This window comes from Rosa rugosa, chromosome 4 (assembly GCF_958449725.1).
Source record: "Rosa rugosa chromosome 4, drRosRugo1.1, whole genome shotgun sequence".
NCBI classification, from domain to species: domain Eukaryota; kingdom Viridiplantae; phylum Streptophyta; class Magnoliopsida; order Rosales; family Rosaceae; genus Rosa; species Rosa rugosa.
This window is the reverse complement of record NC_084823.1, coordinates 42,732,331-42,758,682: the sequence shown is the minus strand read 5'-3', so window position 1 is coordinate 42,758,682 and position 26,352 is coordinate 42,732,331. Positions and strand designations below refer to the sequence as shown.

Below are 26,352 nucleotides of genomic sequence, written 5' to 3'. Positions count from 1 at the left end.
TGTGTTCTATTGATAACTAGAAAAGTTGGCCGCGCTTTGCCGCGGAATTTGCTTTTGTTAAGATATAATTTAATAATTATGACTTCATTCTACTGAAATAGCAATGAAGATTGCTTGCATGTAATGTAGGGTTCATTCAAAAATACACACATATTCAAATTACTTGCATTGTTAGAAATTGAGAATCAGACCTTTACAAAGGAAAAGCTCATTCCTTGAGAGATAACTATAAACCCAAAACCACCCGAAGCACGGTAATTATTCTCTCACAATCCGAAGCAGCAACCAGTGGAGGAGCTTATGCCTCACGGGCACAAAAACTGCAAAAAAATGCAAGAATAGTGAGAGATAGCACATGACCTACAACCATCTTCAAGCAGTTCATTTCCTCTACTACTCTTGCTGTGTTGTAAGGAGAGGGTCAGTTTGGAGGTAGCCTTTTGTTGTTGGTGACTGAAATAGTCACAACAGAGTGACACAACTTTCAACCCTTTAACAGATTCCACTGTACAGTGTTCAGTGATCATACCAATATTTCCCAGAGATTAACAATTAAAACAGAAACACTCGTTTCTTGTTATAAACTTCCATGTTGTTCTATTCAACCTCTCTTCTCTGCCTTGGCCGGGTAGGGAGCTCTCCCCTGTATAATTTTTATCCAAAAAGCGACAATCAAAAAACTATTGGAGAATATTCCAGCAATTAACAAATTATTAACAAAAAGAAAAGCCTAAAAACCCATCACCAGTTTTACCAACCTGGTCAATACCGTAAAAGAAGATACATAACAATTAAAATCATTCAAAATTTGACTAAAATAATCACAGCAAGGAGAAGTCGAGAGAATTGAGCATGTAGATCTGGGAAATGAGATTCACTTATAGTACTGACCGATTTGTTGCTGGGATGTTCCTTCTTGTACTTCTCTCTAAACTCCACCTATTCAAAATCGAAATAAAAGTCAGCCAAATAAATTCACACAAAAAAAAAAACAAAAAAAAATTTCACAGATCCAAAAAATTCATGAACATGCTCAAAGGTCACTTTTTCCTCTACTCAATCAAATGAGTCCCACAACCCCAGCTGACATGTAAATAAATAAAGGGAGACAGGACCTTGAACCCATCAAATCTGACTTGAAAAAATTATTGGGGGACTAACAATCAAAATTTAGTAGCTGTAGTTTACCAAAAATAAATAAAAAGACAAAATAAAACAGTGTGAAAGCTACAAAGAATAAAGAGAACTGCATAGACTAACAAAATACCACGAATGAGCAATACATTGTGAAAATACTATATGAACCAAGGTCCAAAAACAATAAAGAGCCTGCATATCTTCATTGAGAATAAAATAGAATTGTACATGAATATCCAATAACAGATTTCGGAACTGGAGAAGCCAACACCAGAATATCTAAGAGCATCAAAGGAGGGTTTTACATGCAACCATTTTTTATAAATCCTTCAATGTAACCCTCTTTGAGTTTCTCTAGTACATACCTGAATAAAAATAAGAGATTCAGATAGTGCAAAATAACTAACAAAGCAGCAGCAGAAGAACAAAGGCATATATGAATATAGTATGAAGAATCGATGCTCAGAGGCATATATGAATAACTAACAAAGAAGCAGCAGAAAAATATGCTCAATTGTTAAAGAAGTTTTAAGCTTTTGCATATATGAATCCAACCGCACCCGATTAATTTCTCTCCAATAGTTTTCTGATTGTCGCTTTGTGGTTGCTTTGTTTAAAGAGGAAATATGAAAAAGTTTTAACATTGTTTAAAAATTTGTATCACAATGTCAACAGAGGCATATAATCCATCTCATCTCATCCCTAAACCCATCAAAACTTAAACTGACAGCATATAGTGTATTTAGAAAGGGGCAACAAAAACCCTCAATTCGAGAGCATAGTTACTTAATGAGGCCATAACAACTACATATTATTAATTAACCTCCCAGACCCTAACATGCCACTGGGAATGATTCCCAATTATAATCATAAGACATAATTGAATGATCACAGTCCAATACAATTCTACTATAGTTGATATTGATTTCCAAAAATCAACTAACCATATATAGCAAAAAGCTATAACTGTAGAAACCAATTCTCAACAACTCTACTACTTGCGTATAAAATCAAATGAAACTCCAGAGCACTACGTTTTTCTTTTTCTTTGAGAATCCATGAAAATTAAAGCATAACCCATAGTGATGACAGGAAAAAATAAATAGAAAATATGCAAGTGGGAAACAAAATTCAGTTAAATGGGAATGGGAAAGGAAAGAGCAGAAAGCAACGGTTACCAGGAACCAAAAACATTAGTTGTTTGTTCAAGATACCCGCAAAATATGGAGAAAAACCCTATCAAATTGGGGATCATAACTGAAAACAAAAACCCTCTCAAATTGGGGATCATAACTGAAAGCAAAGTAAAAAAAAAAAAAAAAGGAAAACCACATATACCTGAGCATCATTCCGGCATCAGTCTTCGAAAAACAACAAAATCATCCCCAGTCTCACTGAAATCAAGCTTCAAATTGAAGGCCTGCTCTAAAGCCCAGTTGATTTTGGCATCCATATTCTCATACGGGTCATCCTCATTCCTTCTAGTTCTAGCACGTTGAAGCTTCAATAGTTGATATCGTGGTGAGCACTGGGGTCTCTATTATTCCTCTCAACTCTTCGCTCTCCTCTCAAACTATGACCCATTTGTAAACACAGAAAAAAAGGATCTCTAGTTATAAATGTTCTAATGTTGCCAAGAATTTCCTATTTGTGAACATTTTAGTTGTAAAAAGGAATCAAAATCATCAACACAACCGAAAAGGAGGTGATATTTGACTGAAGTGATAATTCACACATATCACACATCAAACTAATCATATTTTAACACAATTAAAGAAGCAAAACTAAAACTTCTAAATGAACTCAATGTTGGCAACTTGATGATCAAAGCAAAGCAATGAACTCAATGCTGGCAACTTGATGATCAAAGCAAAGCAAAATTCCAGAATTGAAGACATTACAAATAGACGAAAATGAAGTCGATTAAAGAGATCAAAATTATTGGAAAATTATTGCAAGATCATCATGTCCACCAGCAAATGTGCAAACCTTAAACGCATACTGAAATGTCCTCCAGAGCATTTTTGAGATTTTAGCGCATCCTTCGAATTGCTTCTTATAATTTTGGGTTCCAGTAGCCTACGCCTCTCCACTGGTCTGTACTTCTCTTATTTCCTGCAACAACATAAGGTCTATTTCAAAGTCAGTTGACCACTTAATGATTCTTAATAAGTTTTCCAAAGTTCAAACACAGTAACTAAATATGTGAAACTTTCTTACTGAACTACTCTTTAGCGCCAGCTCCATGCAACTTCTCTTACCCGGATGAGGATATTGAAGTCGGTGGGTCTTTTGACTGAAATTTCTTAATTTCTTCATCTTTTGTTTGCTCCGGTTTACCTATTTTTCCTTCTGATCTGCATGTTGCTTCATTTTTGTTAGTCAAGGGCAGAGATAATCAAAATACATGAAATGAAATTTTCTGTATAGGAGGTTGAGTTTACCTTGGTGAAATAACGCTCAGTCTTCTTAATGAGCAGACAAAAGAGGAGCCTCTATTTTCCAAATGTGTAGTTCTGTGATCATTGCATTTAATTATGAGTGGAGTGCTGCTGTTGTCCTCATAGTTCTTAACTTCTTTGTAGTGATTCCTTCAAACCTTGATAAAACCTGCACATTGGAAAATGGCATATTACGTAAGTATAATGAAAATGAAGATTAACAAACAGTAACAACAAAAGTGGAAGATGACTTATACTAACCTATGTCTCAACCAATCAAATGTTCAAGAATGGAATCTAATTCTTGTGGAACTCTAACAGCTCATTCATGTCTTTTGTTTGGAAAGAACTCCCTTTTCATGTCCGTTAAAGCCTTTGAATATTTCTGAACATCTTCAATTTGTTGAAAGTATGCTGATATGAGGCACATAAATTGAATGGTTTTAAATTTTTTCTTTCTGTTCTACTTAGATTATTATAATTAAAGGATTTATGAAAGTATGCTGATATAAGGCACACAAATTGAATGGTTTTAAATTTTTTCTTTCTGTTCTACTTAGATTATTATAATTAAAGGGTCTATGGAAAACATAAATACCTTTATGTCATATCTGCTAGAGCAGCAGGCATGACTTTTTGAACTGCTGTGCTGCTCCCAGCTCCACCTACAGCAGCACAAAAATGAGCTTTTTTATTTTTAGGTGAGAACTGAAAAGGCCAAGCAAAACAACGATGAAATTCACACATCATAAAGCTAGCTACGGATAGGCGTTCACTAATCAAAAACCCATATATGAAAGCTGTTGGGCAAAAAATCTAATGAACCATGAAACTTACCCCTCCATATACATTAATATCAAGGCCAATCTTGAGAAGATGAGCAACATTATTCTTCAGATACTTCAGCACAGCGTTCCTCTTCTTCTTAATCGTCCCTAGCCTCACCTTTATTCTCTTTATATCAGACTTGCTGCATCAAAAAGACCCAAAATCAGAATCCAGAACAAAACTTAAAAGAAACAGGAAACCATACTCCACATAAACTTGGGCAGAAAGACAAACTGGGTTTAAATTCATCATTAAAAGCCACAGTCACAATATATGCTGATGAATAACAAAAAGAGAAGGGAGTCTTGCATATTGTGTCAATAACATCTATAGCTCAAAAAGGAAAACATAGTTTCTGGCATTTAGAGGTGTTATTAACTTGGTACAATTATAAATAAAGCCACAGTTTTTCAACCAACAACAGATGGTCTTCAATTTTTTTTTTCCTTTCATGTAATGTATACTGTGGTATGCTTAACATGATCAAACAAAAGTCTGAAAGAAAATGCAATGCTTCTTTCATAAGAAGAGAACAGCTTAGGACAACTTGAAGATTCATTCAAAGAGTATTACAATGTTTCCCACCTAATGAGCCACAAAATTTTCTGTAAAAAAATGTAACTGAGAACCAAAAGACACAAAATATTTATAATTTGTGATGATAAAACCACAAAGAATCATGAAAATCAAACCAGGAATGTTAGGGAAAGGGAAACATCTCCTCACGACCAGTCAATGTCCAGCTTAAATAACATTCAAAAAGCAGGAACCAAACTTATACATTTATGTGATGAACCTAGAACTGATTTTTATCCTAGAACACAAAACTTAGCTGTTAAGAAGAAGTCCAAATGTATATTTAAAATGAATTTGAAGTATGTAGTTAGATAATTGAAACATAGATCTCTACCACTGAACATTTAGGGATGTGTATTTAACAACTCACTATGACCACACATAGCAACTCACCCAAATCCTACTTCCCTCAAACACCAAAAAAAGCTCCTTCCTTTAAGCACAGACGTACTGATCCAGTATCGTCCTGCTCCTTGCAAAATCACAATTCAAAACATCAATACGAATGCGACTACAAATTTCTTGGCAACTGATATTCAAAACACTTGCATCCAATTTTCTGTAAATTTAATTACTCTTACACAAAAAGTAATAAAACAAATAACACACTAAATGAACCATGAAAATAATAAAACAAAACGTGTGCCAAAGAAAATAATATATAAAGAAAACAAAGTTAAAAAAAATAAAAATAAAATAGAAACATGTAAGAAGAATTCAAATATATGGTTTGACATGAAGCAAAGTGATAAAAAAAAAGGAAGGAAGCAACAAACTTTACCTTCTGAAGCTGAAGAAGAGCTCATTTTCCCATTCATCTTCTTCAATTAGCAAAGCTAAGCACACTGCAAAAATATCACTACATATCGTTTAGGAAAATTTAGAGAAAGAAAAAGCCAAAGAACCAAATATCTATTCACCAAAACATAAACCCAAATCCAATCCTTCACCGAAAAATTTTAATGAGCAAAGCTGAGAAGGGTCCAAATCTACATAAATACCAGAAATCCATAGCAAAAGACCTTTCTTGGCCATAGAACACCTTGGTATCCACGATTAAGCCTCCGATGGCAAACTCCACACTACTGATGGACACTGAAAACCCAATTCCCAATCAATCAATCCATCCCAAAAAAAAAAAAGAAGAAGAAGAAGATGAATTCTTCGCAGAGAAATTAAGGAAACGAATTCCCAATCAATCAATCAATCCAGAAAAAAAAAAGAAAAAAAAAAGATGAGTGTTTTGCAATGAAATTAAGCTTTAGGGAGTGAGGGTTTCGCTTACTTTTGAAGGGAGGGCCTCTTCTTCTCCCCCTTCTTCCCCTGTTTACTTCGCTCTATCTTTCTCTGTGTCCAGAAAATAAACCAAAACCCAAAAGCTGAAGCGATGGGTTTTCTTGTTGTTAATTTGACCTTCATGAATTTCGATCTGTTTGTCTTACCGGTTTATGTATGATTCCTTCGGGCTTGCGTTGCAGAGCAAATAACCTCTCTCTCTGTCTCTTTTTGTCTGTGTCTATCGCTCTCTATGACACCCACCCGATCTCTCGATCGATTTCCTCTGAATCTATGACACCCACCCGATCTCTCTATCGCTCTCTATGAGACCCAATAATTGAGCTCTCTCTGAAGTTCTCAATCCTTATCCATCCAGGGTCAAAAAGGACCTGAATGGCAGTTTCGTATTTCCCTAGACACCGGAGGGTAAAACCGACTGTCCACTGTACTTAGAACAGTGTAACAGTGCATCGACGCTTTATATATGTATAATTTGACAAGGGTTGACAAAGTCAACTATTACTTGGAAAAAAGAAGAGGTCCAAATACTATTTTTTTTTTTATGAGAAGAGGTCAGCCAATTATATATATTCAGTAAGCAGTACAAAAACGAAACACCCCTATGGGGTCGATAGAAATAATCGTTCCTTAGGGAACCCTAAAACCTATTCTGAAACAAGAATAAGACCCAGGAAACCCCTAGTACACCCACCTTTTAGAAAGTCCACGCACCATTATTTCAAACAAAAACCTAGAAACTCCGAAGCAAGTAAATTAAAATGATCCTCAGAGCAACTGGTTTTTGCGACCTATGAAAATTTAAGCAATAATGGAAGTAAAGGGTGAATCTTCACCATCCACCTTCAATTCTAGAATAGCCCAGGCCTCAAAAAATAGAGCCCAGCCCACAATCCAAAAGTAAGCCCAGATGGCCCAAAAGCTGAGATCTGCTCCCCCTCTACAGGATTCCAGGCCACCACCGCCACCAGTCCACGTCGCTATCATTCGTCTACTCAGGTCACCGACAAGGAAGCCACTGCGACCATCCTTGTCTACCATCACCACCGTGCAAGGCGCTGCTGTATCACCCGCCGGACCAAAGCGCTCCCAGATCTGTTCCCATTGCAGGCCGCCACGACCAACACTACCCCTGTTGCCAAGGTGGCCATCACCCGCCGAACAAACCAGGTCACCGGCGCCCTTTCCAGTACCCCGGTCCAGTGACAAAACCATAGGTCGTCGCCCCAATCTCAATCCCACCAGAAACCGGACGCCAGCAACAACCTAAGCTCGATAGTCTTCGTCGATTTCAAGAGCAAAACCGACCTCGAAGCCATCATCCAGCCCAATCAACGTCAGATTTCTTCGCTGCCCAGTAGCAATATCGATCACAGAGAAGGGGAAGAAGAAAATCCCCACCCCCGTAGTCAAAGATTCACCGTCGCCGGTCATTTTGTCGAAAGCTACCGCTTTCGAGTAAACCCTAGAGAGAGTGTTCTAGGTCATCCTCAAAAATTAATAAAAAAAAGATATTCAACAGGTCCAAATACTAATTTTGCAGGTATAAATAGAAACTCCCATTACAGATATCTCATTCTAGCTACCTTCAATATTAATTAAATTCCTGTGCTAGGTTTTACAGAAATTAATATTTACGTAGCATCTACTTTGATTTTAAATATTTATGGTTCTGTTAAAGTTGCATTTTGTCGGATATATTCCTTATCTATTTATTTTTCGATCCTTTGATCCACCAGTACATTCCATTAATTATTCGAAAGAATGTTCGTCAAATACGGTTATAATATCTATCATCGATCTAGATTTGTTCTAAATTCTTGGTTTCCTCAAAGATTGCATGCACGTAATTCCTCCTGGTAAGATTATACATTTCCTTTTCATATTCCTATGAACTTTACATCATGATCATGGAATATTTCTGCGTAAAGTTGCATGTATTACAGAATATCATCGAACTCGATCTCGTACAAGTAACTAATTTGATCCGAATCAATGAAAATAGGTGCGCACTCGATATTTATTCTTCAACTCTAAAATCTCATGGCACAAACCAAGCTATGTGCTATGTAAGTGGGTTACATGCTAGCTATGTGCCATGTACTTTTGAATTACTTTGTGTAAACATTTTTCTTTTTATATTGTTAAACTGTTAATGAGATATGCGTCACAACCCAATCTACTCCCAAAATAGTATCTTTGTGTATAAGTATTCTCATTAAATATGTGATGTCTATGCATGTTATGCAATTGTTTATCTTTCTTACATTATTCAAATAATTGAAAAATATGATTAATAGTTCTAAATCGACATAATACGACTCAATAGCATGTCCAAATGGTTGGATAAGATACATACTTTCAGTCTGGATCACTTTGACGTTCCCAAAAACAAGAAATTAGAATCTTCACCAATTTTAGCTATTATACGATGAAATTCAATAATCAGAACCGTTTATTTTCTACTATTCTTCTTCAAAAATTTCCCCACCCAAAAATATAAAAAATTAGAGAAAAAAATCACAGTCCACGTTAATTAATTCATCTAACTTTGCAAACACTACATTAATGCCTAAACAATTTCCAATATGCCTAATTGTATTAATGGATAAATTTAACACCTAATAATATATATGGTGGAGAATGGAGGCCTGCCAATTGAAACTTATGTCTACACTAATTAAAACTAGCTCCATACATATATAGCTCAATCATATATAGATGATCATATCGATTTAGAAAGGCTTCCACCAATAAATAAAATAGACCACATCACTACTTAGTTGGATTTATGAGGTTGATATATATCCATGCTTTTATCAATGGGGAACAAGTGGAAAGCAACGTAGTGCTCTCAATAAAGAAAGAAAACCAGAATGATGATAGATCAATGAGTGCCTCTCTGACGTACGTACGTTATCCTTCTAACAATGTTCTTGTACTCGAATTCCAGCATTATATTGCTTAATTTTATGAGCATGCTCCGCCAGAACCAGAACCTAAATTTGAGGTGCGTTTTTATCTAAATGAGAAATTTGTCTCAGAAAAAATGATCAGGATGATGGAGCCATCAATTTCACATTTTCTGGAAGGGAAATTTTTAACAACAATACCCGACAAATAGGTGATTTTAAAGTTTGGTACATTTTCTTTCAAACAAAACAATTGAACTTCGGAGTCACCAATTTGTCGGGAACAAACAAGATGAATTATTAGTAAAATCATAATGTGGTGTCTATATTTTCTAGTTATGAATAATTAGTCAGATTCCAAATAACATACAAAGTGATGTTGATGAAAAGTAAATTGTCCAAAAGCATGCAATCACATTTTGAAAGGCACAGTTGCTTTGTATTTTATTTCTATTCTACAAAGGTGTTTTGTCCAATTACTTTAAAAATTAATAAAATACTAACATCTAGGCAAAGATGAAATGGAAGTGATTCAATAATCAGGTGGCTTTGGAATATAAATGAAAGGAAAAATAAGCTTAGATTGGGTGGCCATGGTTGTCACAATGGATTCTTATAGTTCAGAATCTCCCTAATAGTAGGCCTCAGCATTCACAGTCTGAGTCTTTTCAAATCTAATCTTCCTCTTATTTCCTTTGTTACATCAAAAATTCCTCCTCTGAATTTCAGGCGTAAACCACCAGAGCTAGGAGGCTGACTGCGCTCACATTCATTTTCATCCTTTCGGAAGTTCATACTCGATCATTTATAAGCACTTTCTGACCTCGTTCCATGTAACTTATCTGATAGATATTTTGCTAGTAGAGTGGTTTGTTTCACAATTACACGTACTGAAGTTCTTCTTTCAAATTAGAATGAAATCTTGACTGAAGTATTTGTATTTGCTAGTTTAGTGGAAAAAATGTACAAAAGAAGATTTCTTTGGTTTCCGATTAAAACATTTTTTTTTTGTTTTGTTTAATGTTTTCAAATCCATCGATTCTTAATAGTTTATGACAAGCGAGTTCCCTTCTTGATGCATGAATGTTATCACCTTTTTTTTACATTCTCATTTCATTTTTTATTTTTTCTTTATCATATTATTCATTTATTCTGACATTTTAAAATTAATTAAAAAAAAAACTGTACCGGAAATTATTTAATTATCTAAAGGTTTGTCAAATAACCGATGTTTCTGTCAATAGTTGGATTGTCATGCGAATCAACCCAACAGTATGCACCCGTGTTACTCTTTCACTAAATGTGTGAGGGCTAGATTTTTACCATAATATTAATTTACCACAACTGGATTTTCTTAGCTTTTCATCAAATTCTCATGGTTTTTTTTTTTCTTTCTAACAGTCCACCTTCGGCAGTCAATTTGGATTTTCTTCTTATCATATTTATCAAACATGCACCAAATCTCATTAGATTACTCGGAGGATTTGTAAGCATTTATGCATGATTTGGCCCCTTGCTTTCTCATGTCGCACTATAAAATCCACTACCAACTCTCTCTCTTTCGCAATTAATTTAGGCAGTTACAAAAGAAGCCTATCAATTTGCATCTTTTAGGAGAAGAACACCTTCACGAAATCTATGCACTCATCAATAAACAACCTTATCTCAAGAAGGAAACCATAAAAAGAAAACAGAATCCAAAATCTCACATCTCATTTATGTTTGTAACACACCCACCAAATCCTAGCCTTCAACCCATTTTGCTCAAACACACATTATGTCTGTAACAACATCACAAACACAAAACAGTCCAAGAGAGAGTGCCTCTCAACCATGTTCATCCCAACCTCTCAACCAAAAATGGCCGTCCAACTTCCTCAAGATCATGCTTTCAGAGCTCAAAATACAAAGAGGAATAGCTCTGCCTCTGGTGGTTATGAACTTGACATGGTTTGCCAAAATAGCCATCACAACAGCTTTTCTAGGAAGACTCGGAGAGCTTCAACTGGCTGGTGGCACACTTGGTTTCACTTTCGCTAATGTCACCGGCTTCTCTGTCTTGAGTGGTCTCTGTGGTGCCATGGAGCCCGTATGTGGTCAAGCATATGGAGCCAAAAACATTAGGCTTCTCCACAAGACCCTTCTTATGACAACTTTCTTGTTACTTCTTGCAACTCTTCCTATTTCATTTTTGTGGCTCAGTGTTGACAAAATCCTCATCCATTTTGGCCAACAAGAAGATATTTCAACAGTTGCAAAGACCTACCTTTTCTATCTCCTACCAGACTTGGTTATTACCGCATTGCTTTGTCCCCTCAAAGCCTACTTGAACTCGCAAAGCATCACGGTTCCTTCCATGTTCTGCTCAGGTCTTGCTCTTGCCTTTCACATACCAATCAACATAGTGCTTGCAAACGCTAAAGGTATTGAGGGAGTTGCAATGTCTGTCTGGATCACTGACCTTATGGTTGTGATTCTACTTGCAATTTATGTGTGTGTGATTGAAGTTAAGGCAAAAGAAGGAAGGTGGAAAGAAGGCGGGTGGCTGGACCAAGGTGTTCGGGATTGGATTAGACTGCTCAAGCTTTGTGGACCTTGCTGCCTCACTACCTGCCTAGAATGGTGGTGTTATGAGATTCTGGTCCTGTTAACTGGCCGGCTTGCCAATGCCAAGCAGGCAGTCGGAGTTTTAGCCATCGTACTAAACTTCGACTACTTGCTATACTCGGTGATGCTGTCTCTGGCAACATGTGCGTCGACTCGAGTCTCAAATGAGCTCGGAGCAAACAGGGCAGGACCTGCGTACCAATCTGCATTTGTGTCTCTGGCAGTGAGTTTGGTCTCTGGTTGTTTAGGTGGATTGGTGATGGTAGCAGCCAGGGGAAGTTGGGGGTCATTGTTTAGCCACGATAAGGGGATTGTAAGAGGTGTGAAGAAGATGATGCTGCTTATGGCTTTGGTGGAGGTTGTGAATTTCCCATTAGCTGTTTGCGGAGGGATTGTTCGAGGAACAGCGAGGCCATGGTTGGCTATGTATGCAAATCTTGGTGGATTCTACCTTCTGGCTTTGCCCTTGGGAGTTGTTTTAGCTTTCAAGGTTAAACTCGGGCTGAGTGGACTATTGATAGGATTCTTGATTGGGATGGTTGCTTGCTTGATTTTGTTGCTGATCTTTGTTTTAAGAATCAACTGGGATGAAGAAGCGTGCAAAGCACAAAGACTTGCCTCACTTTCCTGTCAAGCACCAGAACTTAACAAACACGAAAACCACAAAAGCGTGGGGAGAGTCGATGCCGAAGTCTAAAAGTAACCTTAGAATATCTGCTGCAATGTCCTCCAACTCCAACCCACATCTTCTAGCAAAGTTTTTTCTCAAACAAAAGTTACTGTAAGAAAGCAATTTCCGGTCATCCAAGAGGTTTGTTTCTTCCTGATGGGTCCATGTAAGTTAAACAGCGCCTAATTGTTGACATGACAGATAACAAAAAAGTAGATTGTTGCTCTCAACAGAGTAGTGTCTCCAATTTGTTGATAGTAGATGAGTAGAGGCACAATCTCCATAACGAAGAGAGCAATAGCCCCAAAATTGAATTAAACACGAGAAAACATTTCTTGTATTGAATGAACCTAGGACCAGTTCAGAATCAGATTCAAACTAACATTCAGGAACGACAAATGCCATTAAAAAACTCCGACCAACATCATTGATCCATGCATTGGTTAAGAAATTTGCATCATAGGTCAGTGAACAAAAAAAAAAAAAAAGGGGAAAATATCATCCATCAATGAATCCAGGTTCAGAAATTAAAGACTCCAGCTCTTTCACTTTCTCTTCATTGAAGCCAAGGGAGGCCATTATCTTGTGACCCGGTGAATCCACTTCATACCAAATGCCAAGAAGCAGATGAGATGTTGTAATTTCGCCACCACCACCTGCAATTCAGATATCAATAAATCAAAAGGTAAGAACTAAAGTAGAGCAAAAAGAGTTGATAATTAAAAAATTTGTTAAAGAAAAGATAATCATGTGCATCTGAGGAGCACAATCCCACAATTTGACAAGTATGGTACACTGCACAATAGCAACATGAATCTCCTTTCAAATAGTTCTATTGTCTTGCAGTCAAGAACCATACTTGAGTTAAGATTTTAAGTATTTTTTATCATTTATGCAATAATTATATCAGATTTCCTTCAGAAGAAAAATATGGAATTTGGAGCTCCACCGAGATTTGTCTTTGCATTTGGATTTAGGACAGAAGATACAAATTCAACATTGTCGTAGAAAAGGAGATTATCTCTCAAATAACAAGGGAAAAGGAACTATGTCAGTTCAAGATCGAACTCTAAAACTGTTCTTGCATCTGAGGCAGCTCAGATTATTACAATGACCCATTCTCTAGATGATGGATTTTGTAAGTGCAAACTCAAACATAATGGCAATCAAATGCCACACTATGCAAATACCAGTTCCGCACTTCCCATGGTTATACACAAATACCAGTTTTGACTGATCTACAAAACCATAAAAAACAACCTTTTACTACAACACCAAACCCAAAGCTCTGAATTCTTAGAAAACTCACAAATACAAAATTTTCAAATAACAAATCAGAAATGAATTCACATGACCCAGGAAATATTTATACGAAGTGAAGGAAAACAAGGATTCAGAAAATCTTTTCTGATATTCTAAAAGAAGATTTACTAGCCTACATCTGTGTTGAGACCATTGTAGCCCTTATACACTATTCACTATAATTAATTCGGTATCTGGTTTGCATATCGAAGATGCTACTTGATTGAGCACTGATGCAATCCCAAGAGCTACTTATATACATAAGTTCTGGGGACATGTCAGGAACTACTTAAAATACAAAAAAGTGAAGAGGCGAATAAAAAAATTTCTGTACGAGAAATTTGTATATAAATGAAACAGCAAAGAAATTTACCAGATTTTATTTTCTTATCAACAGCCCAGTCGAGCACTCTTTGAGCTTCGTCAGTCAATGCAGGATGCTCAGGACTGAAAAAGTACATATCAGCTTTCCCAAGTAACTTGATGGTTTCTTCACGCACCTTGAACAGTGTAACTCCATTTGCCCGCAAAAATTTTGAAGCCAAAGTGGTTCCTGCAGCCCAGTGCAAAGATGGCTAAGTAAACCACAAAATGTGTTTATCACAGAGACCAGATATAATCATAAGATTTTCTTATCATTATTTCTATTTATATTTCTGTGAGCGGTGGTGTTAAAGATGGGAAACATGTCACACTCAATTATGATTCTGAGGATTCAAGTTGGTATCATATAAGATTTGCATTCCGAGTTTAGCCCTCAGTTACCATTTGTTTTGGATCATAACTTGGAAGTCTTGGACTAAATTTACAACCTAAGCCTTTATGCATAAGGTAGAAGCCAGGAAACAACTGCACAAGCAGCCTTCCAACCAAGCATTCGGGGTGAGAGAACTAATCAACAAGACTATTTGTAATAGAAGGATTACTAACTTTTAACAATAACCATTGCTGTTTTATTAATGAACAATAAGAGCTTAAAAGGCTGGAAAAAACTTACCCTCAATGAGGATACCCATGAGAATTGCTTCAGTCCCAGTGGTTGGGTACTTGAGCTTCCTGGCTTCCAATTCGCCCATGGCAAATGACTTTATAGCCCTGCTAGACCATCTGCATCCACCCAACCAATACCAAAACCTCAATCCCACCAAAATCAACCACCGAAAACATTAAATCCTACGAACAAAGTTCAACAAAAGACACTCACTTGGGCACTTCCTCATTGGACGAAACTCTCTCCTTGATTCTGTAATGATAAAATCAGAAGCATCTGAAACAACAGCTCGTCATCTAAAACGTGAAACGAAACGAATCAAGAAACAGGGGTTCTGGCAATGCGACAGAATTGGGTACTTACGCGGTCGGGAGGCTGAGGCAGATTGTGGAAGAGAAAGGTCGGAGCTTTGGCAGTTGGGCTCTGACTCCGAGACTGTTGGTTCCGAGCCATAGATTCTGTAGACTTGTGGGCTTCAAAGTCGTGGTCAGAGGTAGAGAACACGATTCGGGTTTGGTTGTTTGATTGGGATTGAAGGCAGAGACGAAAGCTGGAAGCTTGGAGAGGGAGTGAGCGGCCATGTTTGGGCTCTTTCGTGCTGGCTCAAGTGTTTGGAATGTGGATATGTTGGGAAGGAAAGGTCAAGGATTTGGAACCAAAAGTCTGACGGTGAAAGCCGAGAGTAAAACGATAATGAGCCCATTTTTTACGGAGGTGGTAAAAAAAATTACCCTGATGTTTTTTCTGTTTTGTAGGTTTGAAGTCCTAGAACCTCATGGTAAGGAATAGGAATCGTATTTCCTTATCATTAGGGAGTAATTACCCTAATGCTTACTATGTTTATTAGTCTAGCTAGACTCTAAGGTGTTAACTTTCGAAAAAGACTAGTAAACATCTGGACGTCTAATTTTATCGAAATAATCTTAATTTTTTTAAAAAAAATTGACTTGTTCTTATGTTAATTGTTTGATCATTCGGAAAACTAGACTTACTCTCATCACTCTTTAGCTCTAAACCATTCCCTCAAAACATGGAAACTTCCTCAAATGCTAGAGATTCATCGATCCTGAGATTTTAATCTAAATTCTGAGACTGCTCCTTTCCTGATCGACTCATGCTTTGTTGCAATTATATGACCTTTAATTTCGTTCATTTTGTATTGATGGGGTTTATTAGGGTTCTTAATGATCGAGTACATTCAATGCAACGTTTATTCGATCACCCAAATTAACTAGGTCTTTGTAGGGCAGTACAGCACACAGCTCAAGTACTCTAACTAAAGTTTTTAGGAGAGTTTAAATCATAAGCTTCCCTTATGTTGTTTTCCTATTTGTTGTAGGTTTTCTTCTTCTTCTTCTTCTTCTTTTAATTTTTTTTTAATCTAAGTTGAAATCACGTTTGCTATTCCAATTGGGATTAAGGCTAGGTTTTGATTGCACTAATATAAAGCCCCAGCTACTACGTACTGAATACCGATGTATTAGACTCAAGTGGCGTGACTCGCTTTACCCTACTCCATCTCCGGTTCGAAGTTCCTTGCTATCAAATTAACTCGACAACAATGGTGAAGAGCACCGAGCGCGTCTGCTACTACAAGACCTTAGGCCTCGAACCCAACTGCTCAATGGATGATGTCAGCCATGCTTACCATGAACTTTCCATAATATACCACCCGGACAAATACAAGTCCAGTTGCGGCATGACGGAAGACGAAGCCGCCGCCAAATTCCTAGAGATCAAACGCCTACAACATTCTCAAAGAACCCGATGAGCGAGCCTTCTACGACTCCTACCGCCAGACCTACGCTGTCCCAGAGGCTTTCAACCCCGACCTCGAAGCCGCCTTCGACAACATCAACTTCAATGGCTACTCCGATTCCAACCGCGGTTTCTACAAGGCTATTCTGACTTTTCAACAAGATTTACGCCAGCGAGCATGCTTTTCAGGAAAGGAATGACCTACCGTGGGATTCGGTTCACAAGCCTCCGGACATGGGGAATCTCGAGAGCCCGTATCCCGAGGTTGTTAAGTTTTACAACTACTGGCTTAACTTTAGTTCCATAATGGATTTCTGCTGGGAGGACCCGTATGATCTCAGTAGGGTCATCCGCAAGGGGTATAAGCGGTGGTCGAAAAAGAATATGAAGGCGAGGAAGAAAGCTAATTAAGAAGGAGTATAACAACAAGGTCCGGGATTTGGCACATAATGCGAAGAGGCTGGACAAGAGGGTCTTGCAGATGATGGCGAAGAGGGAGGAGGAAAGGAAGAGGGAGATGGAGAAGGAAAGGGAGAGGAGGAAGCGGTTGAAGAAGGAGAAGCTGGCGAAGGCTACTATGGAGTATGAGGAGCCGGAGTGGACCAAAGTGGTTGAGAGGAAGAGAAAATATGGTGATCCTGGGGACGAGAAGGAGAAGGAGAGAGAGGAATGGGAGTGTGTGGTTTGTAGAAAGGGATTTAGGAGTGAAAAGCAGTGTCGGAATCACGAGCAGTCGAAGAAGCACCTCCTCATGGTTATGGAGTTGATGAAGTTGAAACATTATGATATGGTTGCGGAGTTGATTGAGGTAGAGAGAAATTATGAAGATCTTAATGAAGAAGAGGATTTAATGGAAGAAAAAAGGAATGAGGTGGTGGATGATGGGGTTGGAGGGAGTGATAGTAACGAAAATGAATTTTCTGATTGTGATAACGAAAATCAGAAGGAAAGAGTCAGTGAAGTAGTTGAAGTCGATGAGTTGGAGGTGGAAGAGGAGGAGGATGAGATGAATGTTCTTGAAGCAATGGTGGCGATCGAGGCGAAAGGCTATGGAAAAGGTTTGTGAAGATGTTCTTGAACCAATGTTTGAGGTCATGGCGACCAATATGCATGTGGAGAATGATGTTAATGAGGTGGCTATAGAGCATCATGATAAGCTAAAGAGCACGAATAATAAAATTGGAGGAGAGAAGATACCGAGGAGGAGGTAGAGTGTGGAGAGTACTAGAATTAACGAACACGATAGTTCTCCTAATTCAAATATGAAGGAAATCAAATCTGATTCTAGTGCAGAAGAAAGGAAAGCAAGGAAGAAAGAGAAGAGGTGCAAAGAAAGTATTAGACCTAATGGTGAGAGCGAGGAGTTTGATACAAAGGTTTAGGGTTAGTCTGATCACGCGTGATAGATATGTTTGTTGTTTAGTTAATTTCTTCTTCGATTTTTTTTTTCCTAATATTTAGTTATTACCATTTGATTTAAACATATGTCAAGTGGCATAAGTTTTCCTTCATAAGCTCTTAGTTTTTTGATAGCCACCATGAGCGAGAGCCCTCCTCGCTTTCCCAACGCCGCCATCGACATATCTCAACCATGGAAGCACTCGAGGCTTCCCCACCACCGAGTGCTGAGGCGCTTGATTCCAGCGAAGTCCACCGTGACCTCGACAAAAGGTAGCACGCTGCCCTCATACCATCAATTCAAAAAACGATCAAATGTATCTGTTTCCTTTCTCCGAGATCAAGCGAGCAATGATTGTTGTTTGGGCAGGGTTGTCTGCTCAGGGGATCAAATATGGCTTTGGGATCCGGGCCCTAGATGGAGGCTTCGCTGTTTCTTTGCTTCATTGACGGTGATGGGAGTGGGGTATGGTTGTGCACGCCAAATGTCGACGACGGAGGAGATACCATGTTTCGGCATGGCTGCGGAGAAGCTTTTGCTCTGCGTCGTGATGGGGCTTGGTGGCCTGCTAGGGTCGTGGTTGAAGGCGTCGACATTGATTGGCGCTGCCAAGGCTGTGATGGAAGTGGTGATGTTGGAGATGCAAACGCGGTCAAGGCTGGTGGTCGCGCGGAGATGCTGTAATTGGGTGCCGCACAGGGGTTGGGTGTCCACATCAATTTTGGTTACGGCTTTGGGCTGATGTTGGGCCCAAATCAGGATGCGTTTGTTGGGCTCAACTTCTCCAGGGGGCTGGATTTGGGACCCGGGAGATACTTTGATTGAGTTTTTGTTCAATTTTTCTATTATCTCTTCTTTGGGGGTGCTGTTTTTCTGTACAGGTAGATTGTTCACTTCTACATTCTATAAAGAGTCTCAGTACAATCACGCTGTGAGTACCACAATTGCGTGCCTTGGCGAGCAGTGTGATTTAGGCTGGGACGAGTCTAGATTTGATTGGTTTGCCAACTTCTTGCATTCCCGGATAGCAGATTCTGATGGTTTGATCTACAAATCTCAAGGTCGTGACAATGCTTCTATTGTTGGTAATTATCTTGAGGAGGCTGAGGATTTACCTTCAGTTTTTGCTAGTTGTTCTATAAGTGTTTCAGAGCAGTATTTTATTGTATATGGACAATTTGTTGGTGTAGTACACCTTCTGATTTGTTCTATCTTAGCTCTAAGATCAAGCCTTTTTGGCTATTGTATGCTCCTTTTTGGGATGCCCTCTTGAGCGATTTCTATCGCTAATTCAATGAACTTTTCTTTTCAAAAAAAAAAAAAAAAAGTTTTCCTTCATAAGTGGGAGATTCAAAATACAAATTTCGTAGTTATAATTGTTACAAAATTTTGATCACACCATAAGTAATATTACAATACACTTAGTATATACGTTCTTTTTTTTTTACTTTTTTTTTTTCTTAAACTGTTATTGTTTGCCTCAAAATCGTCTCGGCCGAAATGAGGGCCGAGGGACTTGCGGTTGAATCGTCCTTCTGAAATTGCGCGGGCGTGCCAACTCGCGGCCGAATGGCTGAGCGAGGTTCAGATCTGATTTGCACTTATATCTGACTTCTTATCAAATGATTGTTGGCCGAGGAAGGAACCCTCTCGGCCGTTAGGTTCTATTGCCTCTGTTGCAAGGACTTCGGTTAGGCGTCAATCCTGACCGGGATCTTCTATCACGTTCACTTCTTGGGTAAACTCAAAGGTTCGGGTGACAAGCGAGAAATCTATTGGGTGAAGGTACTCGCAAATCACGGTGAAGACGAAGGTGAAGTGAACTCGGTTATCAAAACGTTGTGAGATGATATATGTGTGAACAACAAATCGCATCGATCCAATCCGGACTGGCCGAAAGAGATCAATGGATGATAATTCTACGTTACGAACTACTCCTAAGTGCGAAAACCAAAGTGCATATAAAATAAATGAACAAGAAAGTAAGGTGCTTGAATGTAAAGTACTGAATTGAAATAAGAAACTAGAAATGAAAAACAAGTTATAAAAGTTGAATCGAAGGCAAAGTACCTATGAGATAGTAAGAGAGAGGTTTGTGTAAAAGTTGTATATTGATTTGTTTGTGTGGTGCAGGACCGTTTACAATGAGTTACAATGTGCTATATATACAAGTCAAAAACCCTAGCTAACTTGTCCTCCAAGACGTGGAATTGAAGTAGGATTCTCCTTCCTTCTAGGATTGATTCGTCTCATAAAATCCTGACTTGGCTGATATCTGAAATCTTCACAATCAAAATCTATAATTGATTCGAACTCCTTCCTTGCGAGGATTCCTCAGTCGATATTGTTGCATAAACTTGGCCGAACACTTTTAATTCTCATTTCGGCCCACATGCGTAACCACCCTTTTGAACCTGGACTAAACCAATCATATGGCCGCATGGTCCAACTTCCTGATTTTGGGTCGTCCGTTCCTAAAACCCCGGATCAAGCTGGGTAACCGACCGACACTTTTTCCTCGGTCGTATGACTTTGCAAACTATTTGTCTTGATTGGGTGCCAACTCAGTCTCATTTCTTCTAAATATGATCGTACGCGAGAGTAGCTAAATTCAGGTCCAAACATTGCCCCCCCAGTCTCATAAGCTTTGGCTGTCAAACCAAGTGGTTATGAGACTTGAAAAAATGGAGTAAAAATTTTTCGATTCGGTTGGGCAACTTGAACCCTCAAACTCGGCCTTGACATGCAAAACTTGAAAGACTCGGCCGACACACCCCAAGTTTGAAAGCTCGGTCATATTATCTTGGAGCAGAAAAACAACTCGACCAAGACTTACTACTCGGTTGAGGCTACCACTCGACCAAGACGTATTACTCGGTCAAGACGTGCTACTCAGTCAAGAATTCTTACTCGGCCATTCCTTATGATATTCCAAAATTTGGCCGAAACGTCATGAGTCTAACAATGTTAGATTCAGTCATGCACGTGTCTCAACAACGTTGTGAGCTTGGTCGAGAAAAAACAACGTTGAAACTTTCGGCCGACGCATTCAAAGAGGAAAACTGGGCCGAGATGTCTAATTTCAAGACTTGGTCATGGTCGGCCAGTAATAAAGGCTAGAACTTAGTCATAGTTGTCAAAGCAATTATATATAATTATATATAGGTGCAACCAGGAGCAAATGCTTGGTCGTGCAAAATAATTATATATAATTGTATATATGTATGTATAACCATGAGCAGGTGTTTGGCCATGCAAAACAATCATATATAATTATATATATGTATGTATAACCAGGAGCAGGTGTTTGGCCATGCAAAACAATCATATATAATTATATATATGCATAACCACGTGAACTCTGGTCATGAACACATATAATTATATAATAAGAGTATTGCGTGTGTCAGTAGATAAATTGAATTGTGTGGTCATCCTCTGTGCGAAACCTTCTTGAAAAATGGAGCGCTGACACCACGATTCTATTCCATAAAATCCACCCATATTTTCTAGATCTAGCCTCTGCGAACCGTCTTTGAAAATTTAACACTCCTTCAAATCTGGGTACCCAATTCTGGGTCTATGCCCGACGCCGAAAAACTGTGGAGAAATCAATAATCTAGGACAACAACTAACCAATTTAACAACGGCGAGTTTCAAGGTGGGTTGCTGGTTTGGATTTGGCGTTGGTGAGCTGCAAAGCGGGCTGCCGTGATCTGGGCACGACGGCGGCGAGCTGCGAGGTGGGTAGACGTGGTCTAGATATGACGGCAGTGTAGCTGCAAGGTGGTTGAGGCTTGAGTTTCGACTTCTCCAGCTATCTCAAGAGCGTGAGCAGCTAACTGGGTTAATTCGACAAGGGAGAGCTGGAAGTACTTGGGGATGTAAGTTGTCTAAATTTTTCCACTCTTAACCATGTGAGAGTAAGCTGAGAATTAGCCTAATTTCGGCTTTACGAGATTTGAAATGCATTCATGTCTCCCCTGTTTCTCGTCTGACAAAAATCTGGGTGAACCATAACTCTTGCTTAATTTGTCTTGATGAAATCTTGGAGATTGTCATAAGATGCTTGCATTTGATGAATAATTTGCCCCCTGAAAGTTACGCACTTTGAATCTGGCATTTAATCCCCAGATTAATGGTTCATCGAGAGTTTGAAAAATCAACCTCTTTTAATTATGGTGAGCACTTGCTGGTGATTTTCGGAGCTTTGAACATTGTTATTTGAAAAGTTGATTGCTGTGTTGATATATCACTAAAGGCATGGCCCTTAATTGAACTCACCAAATACCACTTGCATTGTTGCATTGCTTCTGCTTTCCTGTTGACAATCAAAATAGATTCTTGGTTTCTGTGTGAAACATAGATCGAAATCTGTCATGCAGTGATTCTGTGATTTATTTGCAGGTTTGAATGAACTCCACTGTTGCTAAACAAAACTTTCCATGGCTGATGATACATCAGAAACTGAAACGGGGCTAGAGGACTGCGAAGCAACAAAAGCACAGTTGGCTGTAATGAAAGCAAAATTAGCCGAATTCTCAACCAAGTTTGAGGCTGCTTTTAGTGCTTCTGTGGACAAACTCCAAAGCTCTGTGGTATGTCGGTTGGCGAAGAACAAGGAACCGCGAAGAGAGTGCATATTAGGACCACATTACAGCTTCGGTATGCCGCCGGTCATCGACGAGGTTCTAGAAAATTCATTGGTGGACACATCTTGCCTGACCGGCGGAGCTAGCTGGTCTAGTTGGAACACAAATTCCAAACAGCCAGGGAGTTGGCCGAAAACGACACCCGAGTGGAAGAAATGGGTACCACGGATGGAGCATTTTTTCGGCCGCTCATGGAAAAAGTTTGGTATTTATGATAGCATTAAAATGTCCGAGCAGGAAATCTACATGGACCGGCCTCTCCTTGCTGCTGCCTTGTGTTTTTGGTCATCTGCTACTAACACCATGAACCTGCCACTTGGGCCAATGAGTCCAACCTTGCTAGATATGGCTGCAATATTTGGTTTTCGGCCGAATGGAGAGGAGATATGTGCTTTAGCTGACCTTCCTTCCTCTTTTCATGCTAGCCTGAAACCCAAAGTGAACAAGGATGACAAGAAAGCAAAACAAAAAGCTGATGTTAAAGCAAGGAAGTTGCTTAATTATAGCACTTTCTATGCCGAACATGCAATTGCCGAGGATGTGTCTACGGTTGAGAGGCATAACCCAAAACAACATGAACACGCCGCTTTCCTCCTCTATTGGCTATGCAAATATGTATTTTGCACCAAGTCGAACAAGTGTTTGTTTGAGTTTGCTGGTATTGCGGAGGCCCTTAGCTTGGGTAAACCTTTAGCCCTTGGTCCGTTTGTCCTTGCCTATCTTTACCGTACTTTGCGTAATGTAGTGACCAACAATATGACGCTGGATGTTGGAGGGCCATTATGGATGTTCCAGGTATGGGTGCAAACTTACTTTCGTCAGCTTCGACCAAGTCATCCTTTTGATTCCACTGTGATTCTCGGCCGCCAAATCATCTCTCTTGGTCCTCATGCACATTCAGTAGCCGAGTGCTTTGCTTTCTTCCTTTCGAGAAAGAGCATGACCAAGGAAGAGTTTGCCAAATGCTATAGCCGAGATTATCCTTCTTGTCTTACATTAAACATAACGAAGCCATGGGAGAGGTCTTTGGACTTGTCAGTACTTCTACCTTGGGGGAGCATTCTGATTTCTCGAGACATAAACTATGGTCTCAAGGGTACACTGGGTCGGCCAGGGGTTGAGGTTTATCTTCCAAACTTTGTTGCGCGTCAGCTTGGCTTCATACAAAGTTGTCCAGCCTTCTTTCTAATGTCCCGGAATCGTTTTTCTTCATGGAGAGGTGGGTTTACAGACGCTGCGCATTGTTCGGCCGTCACTCTTTATTATCAGACTCAGTTTGGCAAGTTTGAGAGATCTGGCCTGAGCGCCCGCGAACCTGATCATAGAGCAACTCCGACTTTCCAATCTTGGTGGACAACATTTATCAAGAAGAAACTTGGAGAGGACTTGCGGATAACCGAGCGTATTGCCTTGTATGGATTCCCGGGCTTGTTCACCAACAAAGGTGAGTAATCTCAACCAGACAACTTCCTTTGATCTCAAATACATTTCTAACGTTATGCTTTGTGTTCTAGGCAATGGCAAGAAGAAAGCACCGGTTGCTAAGTCGAAATCCAAAGAATTGTCTAAGGAAGGTAAATCCCAACTCACTGTCCGACCAATCGCTAATTTCTTTAGTTGCTAAATTTTTTTTTGCTATCTTGCAGAGCAAACTTCAAAGAAACGAGGATCAAAGTCGGGAAAAACTCTGCCTACCAAGAAGGTAAAGAAGTCACCTGACGTGGTGGAGAGTTCGGTCACGAATCCGGCCGACATTATGGTTAGTGAAGACATAATTTTCGAGGGTGATATGGATAATAGCCAAAATGCTCTAGCTGAAAATCACATCATGTCTGGAGCTGAGGATGCGGCCGAAACTAGTGATGCCTCAACCGACAATACGGGTTCGGCCGACAGTGAAGGTTCGCGTGATGAAGCACAGTCAGAAAACTTTGAGCATGAGGTAGGTTCTTGATTTAAAGTTGTGTGTTTCTCTCGTCTTGGTTATATGAATTGTGCCTGGCTAAATGACTTTCTTAATCTTGACAGGGAGATGGCCGTATTGATCACTCTTTGCCTCCTCCTGAGAGTTCCATGGTTGAGATTGACATGGATGTAAGCCTCTTGTATTCCCCTTTTGGACGATTTTATTTCTTGCTTGTCTGTGATTACTGATTCTTCTCTTTTGCAGGACTTGGGTGAGAACCAGCTTCCTAATATCGACCAACAACTCGCAAACTCAGCCAACCTTGCTAAGGATGCGGAAGACGTCGGTATACTTGGCCGAGAGGCATTGCTTAACCACCAAATACCTGTCCAGGTAAAATATTTCAATCCAGCTTGGTGTTTATCGCCCTCGTACTCTAGAAACAACTTGAACCTTTATTGTTTGTGCAGGTACGAGAATCTCGAAGCGGTTCAACCCTGGAGTTGGCTCTTTTCAACCCAACTGAATCAACTCCTTCTATGTTCGGAATGCTTACCTCTCCTCCTACTGAAGGGATACCTCGAAGTGATCAAGCTATCGTTTGCGCCTCATCGTCGGCTGAGCCTGTGGTGAGTGACTCAAAAACTTCAGGTTTTGTTCGCCCTAGCTGAATTAAATCAATCTCGTTTTTTTTTTTTTTTTTTTTTTTTTTTTTTTTTTCTAGGAACAAACAACAGGTGATCCTGGTTTGGAGTTACTTCAGTTTCTCGATACGCTAGATAACAATGCGAGCCCGGTAGAGGAAAAGCTTGAGACAAATGAAACCAAGAAGGCACTTGAATCGGTCAGACAGTTTTTGGGTTGTGATACGAGAGCAGTAACCGAGACTAGTTTCCTCGCCTTCAAGGAGGCGGTTGAAGTACTTATTTCAGCCAACCACTTATCTCAAGTAGAAGCTTATGAAGTTCATGCCCTTTTGTCCCGTGCAAATTTTAGTCTTTCTCCTTGCTTAGAAGCCCAAAAAGAGTTTGAAACCGGCGAGAAGTTGATAAGTGAGTATAAAGACATTCGCCAGTCTACCGATCTTGGCCAACTTCATAAGTTGAAGACTTCTTTGGACGAGGGAAGGCAAAAAGTGCGTGATTTGAAAAAGCAATTGGTCGAAGCTGAAGAGCAAGTCAAAGTCACTTCGGCTGCCATCCGAACCATTGTTCCTCAACAAGATCTACCTAGGTATAGCTTGATTTTGTCCTCGGTCAAGTCATACAACAAGAAGAGAGGCATCTTGAAGAGAAAGGTCGACCAAGGTATGGAGGACTTGGAAAAGGTTAGGGAAATTCTTCGGTCTCTTCTACCCTCTGACATGTAGTTATAGGGGAATATGGTATTCATCTCGGCTTATATTTTGTACATGGTCCTAGGACCATAACTCAGCCGGTTGCCTTAATTTTGTAGAGTCTAACCGACCTTATTTGTAGGACTCACATTCTAATTTGCGTATATGACCGGTTGATCATTCGGCCGCTATTTTGTCAATGGATTCAGCTTCTTTTGACTTCATATGTTTCCTTGAAGGTTGAGTCTAACCGACCTTATTTGCAGGACTCATATATTTCGTCCAACTAGGTCCTAATACTTGTCTTGCACTTTATTTTGAGCTTGGTTAAACCAACATCTTCAGCTTGGCTGACCCTCCTATTTACCTTGGCAGAAATTACCTCAGTTGATTCGGCCGACTTATTTAACTCGGCCAAATGAATTACTTGACTCTGGACAATACAATTTTGGTTGATTCGGCCAACACTTCATGTTTAACTTTGGCCGATAAAATAAAAGTAAATTCCAACAATGTAAATAAAGGGATGTCAAGAGACACT

General features: G+C 39.3%; 5 protein-coding genes and 1 long non-coding RNA gene across 17 annotated transcripts; 4 read left to right on the top strand and 2 right to left on the bottom strand.

Moving 5' to 3' along the window:
• Positions 1–124: 124 nt before the first annotated feature.
• LOC133741955 (uncharacterized) lies at positions 125–6,684 on the bottom strand. 12 transcript variants are annotated; one of them, XR_009862261.1, is made up of 14 exons: positions 6,268–6,684; positions 5,984–6,077; positions 5,764–5,827; positions 5,376–5,448; positions 4,416–4,548; positions 4,177–4,243; positions 3,840–3,992; positions 3,582–3,747; positions 3,358–3,494; positions 3,127–3,269; positions 2,476–2,710; positions 1,366–1,502; positions 892–939; positions 125–643 (listed from the first exon to the last, which is right to left on the bottom strand). It is a non-coding gene; the product is annotated as an uncharacterized LOC133741955 (long non-coding RNA). The 12 variants fall into 12 exon arrangements; XR_009862267.1 differs by lacking the exon at positions 3,840–3,992 and having other exon boundaries at positions 125–320; positions 530–643; positions 6,268–6,682; XR_009862268.1 differs by lacking the exon at positions 3,840–3,992 and having other exon boundaries at positions 6,268–6,329; positions 6,425–6,681.
• A 4,029-nt stretch (positions 6,685–10,713) lies between these two features.
• On the top strand, positions 10,714–12,621 carry LOC133745762 (protein DETOXIFICATION 56). The gene has a single exon (XM_062173882.1). It carries the CDS (start codon positions 10,968–10,970, stop codon positions 12,492–12,494), a length of 1,527 nt encoding a protein of 508 aa, XP_062029866.1. The 5' UTR covers positions 10,714–10,967; the 3' UTR covers positions 12,495–12,621.
• Positions 12,622–12,776: 155 nt separating this feature from the next.
• LOC133745763 (ATP-dependent Clp protease ATP-binding subunit CLPT2, chloroplastic) lies at positions 12,777–15,393 on the bottom strand. Its single transcript, XM_062173883.1, has 5 exons — positions 15,124–15,393; positions 14,974–15,012; positions 14,767–14,876; positions 14,143–14,322; positions 12,777–13,123 (listed from the first exon to the last, which is right to left on the bottom strand). Exons 1-5 carry the CDS (start codon positions 15,339–15,341, stop codon positions 12,966–12,968), a joined length of 705 nt encoding a protein of 234 aa, XP_062029867.1. The 5' UTR covers positions 15,342–15,393; the 3' UTR covers positions 12,777–12,965.
• Positions 15,394–17,002: 1,609 nt separating this feature from the next.
• LOC133744850 (DNAJ protein JJJ1 homolog) lies at positions 17,003–17,584 on the top strand. Its single transcript, XM_062172881.1, has one exon. The coding sequence runs from the start codon at positions 17,003–17,005 to the stop codon at positions 17,582–17,584; it is 582 nt and encodes a 193-aa protein (XP_062028865.1).
• Positions 17,585–18,027: 443 nt separating this feature from the next.
• On the top strand, positions 18,028–19,218 carry LOC133707188 (uncharacterized). Its single transcript, XM_062132747.1, has 2 exons — positions 18,028–18,189; positions 18,287–19,218. Exons 1-2 carry the CDS (start codon positions 18,110–18,112, stop codon positions 18,657–18,659), a joined length of 453 nt encoding a protein of 150 aa, XP_061988731.1. The 5' UTR covers positions 18,028–18,109; the 3' UTR covers positions 18,660–19,218.
• Positions 19,219–21,363: 2,145 nt separating this feature from the next.
• On the top strand, positions 21,364–26,011 carry LOC133742113 (uncharacterized). The gene is made up of 8 exons (XM_062169797.1): positions 21,364–21,801; positions 22,325–24,013; positions 24,084–24,143; positions 24,216–24,511; positions 24,598–24,663; positions 24,740–24,868; positions 24,946–25,104; positions 25,200–26,011. Exons 2-8 carry the CDS (start codon positions 22,363–22,365, stop codon positions 25,842–25,844), a joined length of 3,006 nt encoding a protein of 1,001 aa, XP_062025781.1. The 5' UTR covers positions 21,364–21,801; positions 22,325–22,362; the 3' UTR covers positions 25,845–26,011.
• The last annotated feature ends 341 nt before the right edge of the window (positions 26,012–26,352 follow it).